The sequence below is a fragment of the Pipistrellus kuhlii genome, unplaced genomic scaffold (assembly GCF_014108245.1).
Source record: "Pipistrellus kuhlii isolate mPipKuh1 unplaced genomic scaffold, mPipKuh1.p scaffold_m20_p_1, whole genome shotgun sequence".
Lineage (NCBI taxonomy): Eukaryota > Metazoa > Chordata > Mammalia > Chiroptera > Vespertilionidae > Pipistrellus > Pipistrellus kuhlii.
Window position 1 is genome coordinate 112,523,654 of NW_023425404.1, and position 15,895 is coordinate 112,539,548.

The window sequence follows — 15,895 nt, forward strand, 5'->3', positions numbered from 1 at the left end:
TGCAGGCAGTGAAAAGATACCTGTGAAATGTATAACTGACAAAGGATTAATATCCTGAACTTATAAAAATTCCTACAAATTGATAAAAAAAAAGAACAACTAAATAATATAAAAATCATCAATTGCTAATAATAAGCTATTCACAGAAAAGTAAACCAAAATGATGAATATATATTAAAAAATTATTTCACTTGGTACCAAGAAATTTTAAATATGAAAATGAGGTGGAATTTTATACCCACCAGATTGGAAAAAAGTAAAAGTTTGGCTACTTCAAGTGTTAATAAGAATATGGAACAATTCAAATTCATAAACTAATCTGAGTGTAAGTTAGTGTAATATTTAGTAGCACAATTTTACAATATCTACCAAAGTTAAAGATTTATATACTCTTCAACTCAGCAATTTCATTTGTTGGTATTTACTAGTGAAACACTTGCACATATGACTATGAGAAACATACAGGGATGTTTATAGAAGCTGTGTTTATGACTGCAAAAATTTAAAAATATTCTAAGTTCCCATCAACAGGAGAATAAATACACTATAGTATATTCATGCAAAGGAATATAATATAAAACAGGCAAAATAAGTGAACTCATGCTATATATAGCAAAATACTGTAATTAAACTTTAAGATGCAATATTTATGGGAAAATGAATATATACATTGCATTCCACTATCATTGATATTATGCTTGAAACATGCCTTATGATGTTATATATGTGTTTTATATATATGTAATTATATATAATTATGCTATATAACACATATATAACATATGTGTATATATATGTATACACACACACACACATATATATATATGTTATATATATATACACACACACACACACACACACACACACACACACTAGAGGCTCAGGGCATGAAATTAGTGTGGAGGGGGGTGCATCCCTCAGGCAAGCCTGCACTCTCTCTAATCTAGGACCCCTTGAGGGATGTCTGTCCGTTTAGGCACACCGGGATCAGGCCTAAATGGGCAGTCTGTAAAGGGCCACCTGGGAAGGCATATGGACCTTCTTTAAATTGTCATCTGAGCCTGAGGCACTGGCAGAGTCATGTCAGGGTTACAGCCCCCACCCCCACCCCCCAAGAAGGCAGGGGGTGTTATCAGTTTCTGACTTACCTTTATTCAGGTGTCAGCAGGGGCAGGTCTAAATATGTAAATCTATTGTAGTAATGCTAGGGCCTAGTTAAGAATGCAAATAAGCTCCTTTGATCTTATAAAATAAACCTGCTGCATGGCTCAGGGTGCTTGCTGCCTCTCCATCAGAGAGAATGCTGGACCATCTAGCTCCCAGCTTGTTAAATCCATCTCTGTATCACCTTTCTATTTTTATTTCTTTAATTTCTTTTTTTTAATTTTTAATTTTAATTTATTTTTTTAAATAAATCTTTACTGTTTAGATTACTACAATTGTTCCTCTTTTTACCCTCCTTTGCTCCCCTTCACCAGGTTCCCACCCCACCCTCTGCTCTTTTCCCACCCCACTTGCCACTGTCCTCATCCATAGGTGTACAATTTTGTTCAGTCTCTTCCCGCACCCCCACTCCTCTTTTCCCTGACAATCGTCAGTCCACTCCCTTTCTATATATCTGATTCTATTATATTCACCAGTTAATACTGTTCATCAGATTTTTTAATTCCCTTGGTTTTTACATTCACTTGTTGATAGTTATGTATTTTTTGTTCGTAATTTTTATCTTTATCTTCTTCTTAAAGAATACTTTTCAGAATTTCATATAATTCTGGTTTGGCAGTGATGAACTCTAGCTTTTTTTGATTTGTGAAGCTCTTTATCTGGTCTTCAATTCTGAGTGATAGCTTTGCTGGGTAGAGTAATCTTGGTTGTAGGTTTTGCTATTCATCACTTTGAATATTTCCTGCCATTCCTATCTGGCCTGCATAGGTTCTGTTGAGAAATCAGCTGACAATCGTTTGGGTGCTCCTTTAATAGGTAACTGCTTTTCTCTCACTGCTTGTAAGATTCTCTCTTTGTCTTTTGCTCTTGGAATTTTAATTATGATGTATCTTGGTGTGGTCCTCTTTGGATTCCTTTTGTTTGGGGTTCTGTGTGCTTCCTGGACTTGTAAGTTTATTTCTTTCACCAGGTGGGGAAAGTTTTCTGTCACTATTTCTTCCAATAGGTTTTCAGTATCTTGCTCTCTCTCTTCTTCTGGGACCCCCATAATTCCGATGTTGGTATGCTTGAAGTTGTCCCAGAGGCTTCTTCCATTATCTTCAACTTTCTGGATTCTCTTCTTTTCTTGCTTCTGCAGAGAAGTGTCCTCTGGCTCTTTGTATTCTAAATCTTTGTCTTGATTCTTGCTATCTTCCAGTCTGTTTTTAGGACTCTGTATAATTTTTTTTTTAATTACAGACAGAGTTTTCTTTATTTCTAGTTGATCCCTTTTCATATCCTTATAGGTCTCATTTATTGGCCTTTTCTAGGAAATTCTTGAAAAATCTTATAACTGTGGTTTTGAACTCTATGTCCATTCTTTTGCTTTCCTTCATCTCCTTTCTTTGTGTCCTGCCTCTTCTCTGCATTTTAGCTGCTTTCCTGAGTTAATGGAGTAGCTTTGTGTGCCAGGTGTCCTAGCAGGGCCCAGTAGCACAGCTTTTCCAGTTACCTGAGGTGGACATTCTTGGTGCAGCCCTTTGTGGGCTGTGTGTGCAGTCTCGTTGTTAAGCCTTGCTTGTTGTTGGTATCACTGGGGAGTGTTGATCTCCAAGCCAATTGGCTATGAGGATCAGCAGTCTCTCAGATTGGAGGGCTTCTGTGCTCCGCTTGGATGGGGTGGAGTCTCAGGGTGGCACAGACAAGCTTTGGTTTCCCTTCAGCCCCGCCTTAAGAGGGTCCTATTTGCCAAGTCCCGCAACGCTGGCTGCTGGCGTGTGCACCACTTGGGGGAAGGCTGTTCTCGAGTTTTGTCTGTTCCCTAACTGTCAGTTTCTTCCCAGACCAGAGCTGGCTATCAGTGCCATTGGAAGGTTTTGTTTTTCTCCCAAATGAGAAGGCTAGCTAGCCACTGGGAGGGCTTTTGTGCTCTGCTTGGATGGGGTGGAGTCTCAGGGTGGTGCAGACAAACTTTGGTTTCCCCTCAGCCTCGCCCTAAGAGGGTCCTGTTCCTGAGTCCTGCAGTAATGGCTGCTGGCCACACGCACCTTTGAGAGAGTTTTGCCCACTGCCTGACAGTCCAATTTCTTTCTGACTGGAGCTGGCTATCTGTGCAATAGGGAGGTTTTGTTTTCCTCTAGAATAAGCAAGCTAGCCATGCGTTAGCTGCCCACCCTCTCTGCGTGCGCACCGCGAGTAAGCCAGCAGGGTACTCAACTGGCCGCCCTTTCTGCAGGCACAGATCTCCACACTTCCACAGCTCCTGAGTCTAGCATCCTTTCTCTTCCCTTCCTAGATGGTAGAGCTTCCACTCAGCCAGCCTTCTGGTGGTTCAGGGCGATGTTTGCTCTGTTTTCCAGTTGTAATTTTAAAATTGTTGTGGTAGGCTGCATTTAGGTGTTTACCTTATGCCGCCATCTTGGTTTTCCTCTCTTTCTTTAATTGCTTAATCCCCAGCTCCTCCACTCAGGAACATGGCCTGTTTCCTTTTCTGTGATCGACATGGGAAAGAGAGAAACATCTCCCCCACATCAGTCAGACATCCTTTTCACAACTCAGGACTGCTGACTCCCAACCACTTGCCTGCCCAGCCTGATCACCCCTTAACCATTCCCTTGCCAACATGATCAATGCCCAACTGCTCCCCTACTGTCCTCTCCTTGCCAACCTGGTCGCCCCCAATTGCCCTCAACTGCAGGCCTGGTTACCCCCAACAACCCTCCCCTGCAGGCCTGGTCATCGCCAACGGTCCTCCCCTGTAGACCTGGTCACCCCCAACTGCCCTCCCCTGCAGGCCTGGTCACCCCCAACTGCTCTCCCCTGCAGGCCTGCCCCCCCCCCCCCCCACAACTGCCCTTGCTGCTGGCCTGATTGCCCACAACTGCCTTCCCCTGTTAGCCATCTTAAGGCAGCTATCTTGTGTTCACATGTGGGTGGCCATCTTTGACCACATAAGGGCGGTCGTATTGTGTGTTGGAGTGATAGTCAATTTGCATATTACTCTTTTATTAGATAGGATATACATATTTCTATATGTATGCAGTGTATATGTGTGTATGTGTTTATGGAAATATTTAAAATATGTAAGACTGACAAACACTAAAATCAGGACAGTGGTTACCTCTGGGAGGGAGGGAAATATATGGTTATTAGGAAGCTTCAACTCTAGCTTCACTGATTTACTTTTTTAAGACTCATGCATGACAAAATCTAACAGAGCCAAGTGGTATTCAAAAGTTAATTATATATTTTGAAATATTTCATAATAAAAATAGTTTCTACAGTAAAAATGTCTTTAAGGAAATTAACCTTTTCTCAATTCACTATTACTGATTTAAAAACACAAATAATAAAATTATTTTATTTTTTTGGCCACTTCTAGCTTCCATTTGTGTAGAATTTAGTAGTAGACAATGTAGTTCTTCCAATGACCTACTTTTTCTATGTGATTGTTTATTTCAAGTTAAGAAACCTACATTAAAGAAATTGAACTAGCCAGGAACATGATAGGTTAGAGGATTAAAGTCCAGTGACATTTCTGCACACTGAAATTTATAAACCCACTTTTAGAATCTCATTTTATTCCCCCAGGTTCCAAAGTTGGGATTCCTCCAGTTGAAAGAAATAAATATATGGTATCTTTTATACACAAGGATGTCATTTCCAGCTCAATTAAGGATGCACTTGATATGTCCATGAATTTGCATGAATCCATACACAATGAATTGTGACATCCTGCCATTTCTAAAACAGAACCATTGCTAAATTTAAAAATTAATACCTTCTTGTCTCTACAATAACTAAAACTTCTCTCAATATTTTGTTATCACCATAAAGGCTTATATGGTTTATGGTGCCTCTTAAATGAGTGGGCAACAACAGGGAAGCTAATGTCTAGGAAGAAATCAGTGGCTGCAAGATTCAGAGAGTTTACTAGAGTCCAACTCATGGCCCAACAATCAAATAACAACACACTAGAAAGCATTTTTATCTCATGCTTCATACTTTGGAACGCTCTAAGTATTAGTTATGAATATTGCTACCCCAGCTTTTCTTTTTCATTTCCATTTGCTTGGAAAAATTTTTTTCATTCCCTACACTCTCATTCTGTGAGAGTCTTTTGTTTTAAGGTTGGTCTCCTGTAGGCAGCATATATATAGGTCATGTTTTCTTATCCATTCAGCTACATTATATCTTTTGATAGGAGAATTTATTTTAAAAAAATAAATCTTTATTGTTCAGATTATTACAAATGTCCCCCCCCCCAAATTGTTCCCCTCCACTAGGTTCCCACTCCACCCTCTGCCCTTTCCCCACCCCCATTGTCTTCATCCATAGGTGCACAGTTTTTGTTCAGTCTCTTCCCACACCCCAGACTCTCCTTTTCCCCAAGAATCGTCAGTCCACTCCCCTACCATATCTCTGATCCTATTAAATTCACCAGTTAATATTGTTCATCAGATTTTTTAATTCCCTTGGCTTTTAGTTTCACTTGTTGATAGTTACATATCTGTTGTTCATAATTTTTATCTTTATCTTCTTCCTCTTCCTACAGAACCCTCTTCAGCAATTCATATAATTCTGGTTTGGCGGTGATGTACTCCTTTAGCTTTTTTAAAAAAATTATTATTTGTGAAGATCTTTATCTGGCCTTCGATTCTGAGTGATAGCTTTGCTGGGTAGAGTATTTTTGGCAGTAGGTGCTTGTTATTCATCACCTTGAATATTTCTTGCCATTCCCATCTGGCCTGCATGGTTTCTGTTGAGAAATCAGCTGACAATCGTGTGGGTGCTTCTTTATAGGTAACCTGCTTTTCTCTTTCTGCTTTTAATATTCTCTCTTTGTCTTTTGCTCTTGGAATTTTAATTATGATGTATCTTGGTGTGGTTCTCTTTGGATTCCTTTTGTTTGGGGTTCTGTGTGCTTCCTGGACTTGTAAGTCTATTTCTCTTGCTGCTTGTAAGATTCTCTCTTTGTCTTTTGCTCTTGGAATTTTAATTATGATGTATCTTGGTGTGGTCCTGTTTGGATTCTTTTTGTTTGGGGTTCTGTGTGCTTCCTGGACTTGTAAGTCTATTTCTCTTGCTGCTTGTAAGATTCTCTCTTTGTCTTTTGCTTTTGGAATTTTAATTATGATGTATCTTGGTGTGGTCCTGTTTGGATTCTTTTTGTTTGGGGTTCTGTGTGCTTCCTGGACTTGTAAGTCTATTTCTCTTGCTGCTTATAAGATTCTCTCTTTGTCTTTTGCTGTTGGAATTTTAATTATGATGTTTCTTGGTGTGGTCCTCTTTGGATTCCTTTTGTTTGGGGTTCTGTGTGCTTCCTGGACTTGTAAGTCTATTTCTTTCACCAGGTAAGGGAAGTTTTCTGTCACTATTTCTTCCAATAGGTTTTCAGTATCTTGCTCTCTCTCTTCTTCTGGGACCCCCTATAATTCTGATGTTGGTTTGTTTGAAATTGTCTCAGAGGTTTAATACACTTTCTTCAACTTTCTGGATTCTCTTTATCTTCTTGCTTCTGAAGAGAAGTGTCCTCTGGCTCTTTTTGTCCAAATCTTTGTTTTGATTCCTGTGATCTTCCAGTCTGTTTTTAGGACTCCTCTGTATAATATTTTTTATTTCAGAGAATGTTTTCTTTATTTCTAGTTGATCCCTTTTTATTTCTAGTTGATCCTTTTTTCATATCCTTATAGGTCTCATTTATTTTATTGGCCTTTTCTAGGAAATTCTTGAAAAATCTTATAACTGTGGTTTTGAACTCTATGTCCATTCTTTTGCTTTCCTTCATCTCCTTTCTTTGTGTCCTGCCTCTTCTCTGCATTTTAGCTGCTTCCCTGAGTTGATGGAGTAGCTTTGTGTGCTAGGTGTCCTAGCAGGGCCCAGTAGCACAGCCTTCCCAGTTACCTGAGGTGGACATTCTTGGTGCAGCCCTTTGTGGGCTGTGTGTGCAGTCTCGTTGTTAAGCCTTGCTTGTTGTTGGTATCACTGGGAAGAGTTGATTTACAACCAATTGGCTGTGAGGATCTACAGTAGGGGTGTCGAACTCAATCAGAGAAGGGGCCAAAATCTAAAATCCAGCCTAAATCGCGGGCTGAATGGTTTACTGAACAGTCATAAACTGTCATTGTGATGGAAACGCAGCGGAGTGCAGTGATGACAGCGCGGTGCGGGCCACATTGCAAGGCCTGGCGGGACGGATTTGGCCCGCGGGCCTTGTGTTTGACACATGTGATCTACAGTGTCTCAGATAGGAGGGCTTCTGTACTCTGCTTGGATGGGGCGGAGTCTCAGGGTGGCACAGACAAACTTTGGATTCCCCTCAGTCCCTCCCTAGGAAAGTACTATTCATGGGGAATGAGAAAGCCAGCCTCCGGCAGGGCTTCTGTGCTCTGCTTGAATGGGGTGGAGTCTCGGGGTGATGCAGACAACCTTTGGTCAGCCCCTCTCTATGAGGGTCTGGTTTCTGAGTTCCACAGTAATGGCCGCTGGCTTCACACACACCTCCGAGAGATCTCTGTCCACTGCCTGACAGTCTGGCCTCTCCCTGAATGGGGCCGTCTATCAGAGCAATAGGGTGGTTCTGTTTTCCTCCCGAACAAGAAAGCCAGCCGTGCAATAGCTGTCTGCCCTCTCTGAGTGCCAGGAGTAAGCCATCAGCGCACTCGGGCGGCCACCTTTTCGCACATGCAGTTCATCGCACCTTTACAGCTCCTGAGGCTCAGCGTGCCTTCTTTCTCCCTCCCAGATGGTAGAGCCTCCTCTCAGCCAGCCAGCTGGTGCTTCAGGGTGATGTCTCCCCTGTTTTCCAGTTCTAAATTCAAAATTGTTGTGGTAGGCTGCATTCAGGTGTCTACCCTATGCCACCATCTTGGTTTCTGATGGGAGCATTTAATCCATTTACATTTAAAATTATTATCGACAGGTACTTATTTATTTATTTATTTATTTATTTAAAAAATAAATATTTATTGTTCAGATTATTAGAGATGTTCCTATTCCCCTCCATAGCTCCCTCCACCTGATTTCCTCTCCTCCCCCCACCCCATGCCCTTACCCCACCACTGTCCTTATCCATAGGTGTAAGATTTTTGTTCTATCTCTTTCCGCACCCCTCATACCCCCTTTCCCTCGAGAATTGTCAGTCCATTCCATCTCTATGCCCCTGATTCAATTATATTTACCTGTTTATTCTGTTTATCAGCTATAAAGAAACAGAGCAAGAGAGTAAGACACACAAGCATAGAGAATTAAAATGGCAACAAAGAGAAACCAAGATGGTGGCATAATGTATACACCATATGTGCTGCCTCTCACAACCACATTAAAACTACAACTAAAAGACAAAACAACTATCACCCAGAACCACAGGAAAGATGGCTGAGTAGAAGTTCTACAACTAGAAGGAAAGAAAAAAGCACATTGAGACAGGGTAGGAAGTGCAGAGGTGCAGAAAAGCAGAGGTACTGGGTGCACTGAACAGAGGTGCTGTTCAATCGGGAAGGAGATACAAGCTCCCTACTGATCTGAACTCCAGTTTCCAGCCAGTTTAAAATAAAAGAGGAAGAAACTATTTATAAAGGAGAATAGAGGAGAAAGCAAATAGACCCAAAATAATAAAAGGGAAAAAATATGAGAAAGCAAGAGACAAAGAAAAAAAAATGAGACAAAGGAAAACAGGAGTGATAAAATTAGATATATGAATAAAACAGTAGAGATTAAAATAATAGATAAACAAAGCAGATTGATGAAGATAAATGAACAAAAGAAAGGGAAGAATAAAAAAGGAAAGAATACAGTGAAATGCCATTTGTCTCAGCAGAATTTAGTGCCTCATGGGAGCTCCATTTGGATCCTGCTTTTCTGATGAGTGTGGCTGACTGTTCTGTCTGCCAGTTCTGGGCTTCCTATGAGGTACCTGGCTGCTAATCACTCTTAGACACTGTCCTCCTTTGGCTTTCAGCAATCTGCTTGAAGTTCCAAGTGATCAACAGTTTATGGTTTTCTCCACAGGACTTGACTGCATGTGGGAGGGCCCTGGGCTGGGTCAGTAAGCTTCCCCAGGTTCCCTGGGCTCTGCCTCCATGGTCTTTACTTGCCAGTCAGATGTCAATATTAATCACTCAAAAGTCTGTTTCTGAGAGGGCTTTAGGTAGAATCTGGAGACTAGACCCCTGTGTCTTCATGAGGGAGAGGTGCTGTTCAGATTTCAGGGAAGGTGGTGGGTGAGTTTCCCTTCCTGGAGCTACTCCTCTGTGAATGGCCCAGAATATTACTCTGCCCACAGCTGGGCGGAGATCCTCATATGCAATCCAGTGGGATCAGCTGGAAACCTGGAGTTTCTATCAGCTCTCCTGGTGCAAGGGAGGCACTGGTCAGGTTCCCAGGATAGTGGGACAGACAGTCCCACCCCCAACTCAGACGCTCTCTGAGACTCTTCAAAGGGGCGGGTTGGCCTCTGGCTGAATCCTTTGCAAAGGTCAAGATGCAGGGTGGGCAGGCAGGGCTCCTGAGGGTGCGATGGTCTGTATTACTGAGGGCAGATTTTTTTCCTTTTCCTGAGCTGTGGCTTCTGGGAACGGGTAGGTCCTCTCAGGAAAAATGGCCATTTAAGTTAATTTAGAGGTATCCAGCTGAACCCAGGACTCCCAGCTGCTGCTTCTCCACATCTTCCTCCAATACTTCCCACCCCAGCCTCTCCTTAGGCACCTCGAGTCCACACCAACCTCCCTGAAGGTGAGTAGCTGCAAGTGAAACTCCTGTGTCCTGAGTTAAAAAAACAACACACACACACACACACACACACACACACACACACACACACACACACCAGAATCTGAGGCTTTATTTCCAACCAGCTCCAGTCTACTGGCTCCAGACTACCTGATGGCAAACCACCCTGCCACTTTTCACGGCTGGATGTTATGTGCGCTGCTGGTCTCAGCTTTGGTTTCATATCTCACAGATAAATGTGGTGCCCAGGCTGGATTTTAGGCCTCAAACTTCTGAGGGAAAAGATCTTCCCGTGGCCAAGAGTTCCGTCCTCACTCTTGGCCTGCGGCCTGTGCAAGCTGGGTCAGCCCCTCTCACCACCTCACCCTTCTTACCAGTCTCCAGGTAGTTTCTCTCCTTCCTGGATATAAGTTTCCTCCTCATCTGGACCTCAGGTAGTAAACTTGAACTTTTTCTTAACCATTGAATACTCCCTGTAATTGGAAAGGCATACCGTGAGATATGGTGCTGATCTTCCAGGTTTTACCATCTAATATTTACATCTAATACTGTAAATTCCATGCCTCGAGTAGAAAAAAATCTTTAGAGATAAACATATCCCTGTGTTCACTGCAGCATTATTCATGGTAGCCAAGACATGGAATTAACGTGTCTTATGATGGAAAATTGGATAAAGAAGACGTGGTACATATATACAATGGAATACTATTCAGCCATAAGGGAGAATAAAATGCTGCTATTTGCAACAACATGCTTGAATATTGACAGTATTATACTAAGCAAAGTAAGTATTATAGAAAAGCATAAAAACCATATGATTTCATTCATCTGTGAGATTTGAAACAGAAAGCAGTAAACAAACAAGCAAAACAAACTTCGTAGACGCAGACAATATAGTATGGTGGTTACCTGAGAAACATAGAAAGAGACTAGACTTTCAGTGGTGATCATACAATGCAATTATACAGACAATATATTATAGAATGTATATTTGAAACTTATATAATGTTATTAACCAATATCATCCTAATAAATTTAACTTAAATTTCATAATCAAATGTTGGAAAATATTGAAAAAGAAAATATTTTTAGAATCCTATATAATAAGATGTTATATGCAAATGGTCTTTATGCCGTGAAGTATAACGACTGATCATATAACAACCAGATCACGGATCAGCAGGAGGGTGGGGCAGTGAGCTACAAATAGGTGGTGGAGAACTACAGAAGGGAACAGGGCAGTAGGTTAGGAGGGAACAGGGGGAAGGGAAGACTGAGAGGGGGGACAAGGGGACCTACAGGAGGGTGGGGCAGAGGGTGCAAAGCTACTGGAAGGCAGCAGCAAGCTACTGGCGAGCTACTGACAGGGATTCCTGTGCAGAGCTAGTAGTATAGATACAAAGAACAAGGAAATTCTTAGGAAAAGTTGGTTGAGAATCATTTTAAGTTTCAAAGACAAAAATGACATATATAGCTTAGAAATATACCATTTGAATAATAGGTAGTTGGTGACAATAAAAAAGGTAGTAGACAAGATGGTGGCAGTAATATTAACATTTACAAACACCTTAATAAATTATATTTAGTCAATCAGGTTAGTCCTGGAACTTAACTCATAATTCATTGATTAATTTCTTCTTCTATCATTTTTATACCATCAATTACATACTAAATAATGTTATATATAGTATATATAGTGATATTATTAAATATGCATTTGGATATGAATTTGAAAACCTTACTACATTATATTGATTATAGTTGAAGTGTAGATGCAATATGTAAAACAATGCTAACTGTGTGCCAAAAATATTCTTTTTCTTTTTATCTGCTAAATCCCAATTTCCTGTTACTGTTAAAATTATTTTTGTATTTAAAACAAAAACACTTTCAATCAATATTTATATTTATACATTTTTAACTACACTTAGTAAAAACAAAACAAAAATTTTCAGGTCCCAAATTTCAAAGGATGAAAAGAAAGAATTTAAAAGCTTTTGAATCACCTCTTGGATGTTTCTTCCCTAATATCTCAGAGAATTAACAACACAATGTAATCTAGGTTTGAATTTGGGTTCCTCCTGTATTTAAGATATTTATGTTTGAGCTTTCCCTCACAGCCAAGCCCCGTAAAGAGTCACTGTTACTTTGAGGTTTTATCTATGAGATTTGTGTCTTTGGGGCTCATTAAGGACATTTACAAAGATTACAATGTCAATAGCACCTAATTTCTGGACTGTGAGAAAGGTCTTCTTGAGTACATAGAATCTGTGGCTGTGCACAGCACACAATGGGCAGCTCAGATCCCAAATTTTATCACGCTTAAGTAGCAAACAAATTAATAATGTTACCTGGGCTCTTTTGGGATAATTACGACTGAGTAAAAAACTGCTTTGAAATTTTGCAGATAGTATTGTACCTCATTTTTTATTCCCTGTGATTAACAAAGGTTTATCTATCGCTTTATCTCCTTTTCTATGTTGCATGACTTCTCTGTTGTTCTCTTTAAAGATTATTGAATTAAAACTTAATAACATACAAAGTTATTGTCAATCTGCTTCGGAAAGATATATTAGCCGGTATAAGGTTATTTTAAAATATATTTATGTTTTAGTTCATTTTTGCGTAGCTACTATATGTATTAATACTAATGATGGATTTTATTTTTATACTTATGTCTGATAGAAAATTAGTTACTGAAGAACTAACAGAGAGAGTAGCTCCTTTAAATCATTAATTTACTGCTTAGGTAAAAAAATAGACTTTATTTTGGGCACCCAGGTTTCTATTATCAATAGCTTGGGGCTGTGGTTGGAAAACCTCAGCTCGCAAGCCACAGGCGGCTATTTGGCCCCTTGAGTGTGGCTCTTCCACAAAATACCATGGCCTGGGAGAGTCTATTTTGAAGAAATAGCGTTAGAAGAAGTTTAAGTTTAAAAAATTTAGCTCTCAAAAAAATTTCAATTGTTGTACTGTTGATATTTGGCTCTGTTGACTAATGAGTTTGCCACCCACTAGTTTAGGAGGAAAGGTAAGGGATTAGCTAGGCACATCACGTATTATCTCACTTAATCCTCATCACAAAGCTGGGGTGAAATCACCATCTCCATTTTACGTAGCAGAGAAAATTGAGCTGAAGTCACCCAGTGAGTGACTGGAACTGAGATGGGAACTAAAACTGTCCACTGCCAAAGCCTTCCTGCTATATCACACCTCCCACTGCATTGCTAGAAATGGGACAGCAAGGCAAATCCTGGATTTGAGTTCAAGCTGCTCCACTTATTAGTGGTGTAATCCTGGCAGTTTACTAAATCCCCTTTTAGCCAGTTGTCTCCTCTCTAAATTGGGGAAAAGCAAGAGTACCAACCGCTTAGCACATGTGTCAAACACAAGGCCCGCGGGCCAAATCCGTCCCGATAGGCCTTGCAATGTGGCCCGCACCGCACTGTCATCACTGCACTCCACTGCGTTTCCATCACAATGAGTTTATGACTGTTCAGTAAACCATTCGGCCCGCGATTTAGAATGGATTTTAGATTTTGGCCCCTTCTCTGATTGAGTTCGACACCCCTAGCCTAGAGGGTTGAAGCTACAGCCTGAAAGGCATTTAGAATAGGACCACACTTAATAAAAGTATTTTGTGAGGCCCTGGCTGGGTAGCTCAGTTAATTAGAGCATCATCCCAATATTCCAAGGTTTTTGGCTCGATCCCGGTAAGGATAGATACAGGAGGCAACCAATCTCTCTCTCTCTCTCTCTCTCTCTCTCTCTCTCTCTCTCTCTCTCTCTCTCTCTCTCTCTCTCTTTCTCTCCCCATCAATAAAAACTTATCCTTGGATGAGGATTTAAAAAAATAGAATAAAATATTAATATTCTATTTACATATTCAAAAAATGCAACTTAATACAATAGTGACTTTAAAGTGCTCAATTGCTTCTGCCACGAGATGGGTTATAGTAAACCATGCCCCTCACCCCTGTCTTGTGATAGAATGTAATGAAGATTTGTCTATGAGTCAGGTACATACTATCCACATAACTAAATACCTCTTTAATAATGCATTTGTGAATTAGTGCTTAAAAACAGCAATAATGTATCAAACTGTTTTCTAGGGGCCCAAAGAGGGTACTCAATCTTCCCAAATATCTGAGAACCTTCCAGTGAACCTGTAGTTAAGATAATTTGGTTCTTTGAATGTCTAGTGTGACTACCATTCAGTAGGCATAACCACTAAAAGCTGTGCTTTCTAGTGAAAATATTCATTTCTACACAAATTAGTAAATTTATAATTCATTTATTCCCCACATTGGTAAATTTATAATAAAAATGCCCTCTGGAATTCATTTATTTGTTTATATTTATTAATAACAAAAAAAATTTCATTTCTAGTAAACTTTGGATTAACTGGGAACCCAATGAACCAGAAACTTTTAACTGAGTTATTTCCTCTAGTTTCAAATGGAAAAATAAGACCTGTCAAAGTTGTATGTGAGATTTGGTAAAAAGAAATATGTTCAGAGGCCATTGGTCTGAACATTGTCACCTATGCCTTCTGTGCAATGCTGATTCATATTCAGAATGATGAGCTTTGTGGCATACTGCAAAAATATGAATCATAGAAAATGTTTACAGTCAGTTTAAGTGGTAAGGCAAAAAAGTGGACAAATGAATTTTAGGAGGGTTTTGAGTGTACCAGGTAGAAATAAGTCCACATTTGCATTTTCAGGACTGAGATAAGGGAGTGATACTTGTTTCAACTATCGATTTGTACTACTTCAAATGAACCTTTGAAAAATGGTTTGCTTGGCTGAAGAAAATCAATTTTGGATGCAAACTCCTCAATTGAGATTTTTGTGGGATGAAATGCTGCATTTAATGAAACTTTGTAATTAAAATTTCAGGGCAACCATAGAAGTTTACTGTATGATTGGAATTTCCAATAACTCAACAGATCTAGTAATAATTTATTTACATGCCAATAACTTTAAAAGGTAGTAGTCAGGCACTATAGAGTCCAGGCTGAGCCTTACTGTAATTTAAATGCCAGCCCAGGAGGCAACCAGTGATTGCTGAGAGAGTCCTATGTAACCGGAGCAGGCACCTCTGGAACAGATACTGCAGATACTATATAAGCACTACAGAAATAGCCTCTCCATTGCATCGAGGCCCAGAATTAATCTCTAGCAGAAGTTTCTCTCTGCTAAAAAATAATTTAGCGTACAAAAAACAGAAGATTTTAAAATTGGTGTCCATGATTTAAACTCATACCACACACTTCTACCTTGCATAGAGATTTACTATTAAAGCCCAGCTGGTATGGCTCAGAGCGTCAACATATGAACCAGGAGGTCATCGTTCCATTCAGGGCATACGCCCAGGCTTTTGCCTCCCCTTGGGGTGTGCAGGGGATAGCTGGCCAATGATTCTTTTTCAACACTGATGTTTCTATCTCTCTCTTCTTCTCCCTTCCTCTCTGAAATTAATAAAAATATATTTAAAATAATAATTATTTATATACAGACTAATAAAGCCATATTTTGTTAATCTAACTTAATCATCCTGCCACTTAACACCCTCAGCTGGATTGCTTATAACATATACTAAGGAAATATGTAATATTAGGGTTTGTATTTTGGTTTCCAAGTTTAATAAAAGGAAGTATGATTGTACCCTCAAAGACCTATATAAAGTTATGGACAAAACATACTTCCATTTTTAAAAGACTCCAATTTGAACCCTATAAAGACTGGGGGGAGATAAAGTATGCTAGAAATAGTCATATATTTTTTTAGTTATTAAGTTGGAAAAATAGAAATTTAACAAGAGCATTAGGTTGTTGGGAAGTTAACTAATAAAAAAAGAAATAGGATTCCAATTGAGACAGTTTCTAGTTTTAAAATATGACAATCTATTTTCAAGAAAGAGCAATCAATATTCAGAAATACCGTATTTTTCGGACCATAAGATGCTCAGGACCATAAGACGCACCAGTTTTTAGAGAAGGGAAATGAAGAAAAAAAGA

The 15,895-nt window shown here is 39.7% G+C and overlaps 1 protein-coding gene across 1 annotated transcript in view; it reads right to left on the reverse strand.

Annotated features, from left to right (window-relative positions):
- Nucleotides 1-14,387: 14,387 nt before the first annotated feature.
- The window catches only part of CUNH10orf67 (chromosome unknown C10orf67 homolog), a 107,680-nt gene continuing 106,172 nt past the window's right edge, over nucleotides 14,388-15,895 (reverse strand). The window contains exon 14 of the mRNA XM_045587761.1: nucleotides 14,388-14,471. Coding sequence (XP_045443717.1) covers nucleotides 14,388-14,471 — 84 coding nt within the window. The remainder of the gene's footprint in view (nucleotides 14,472-15,895) is intronic.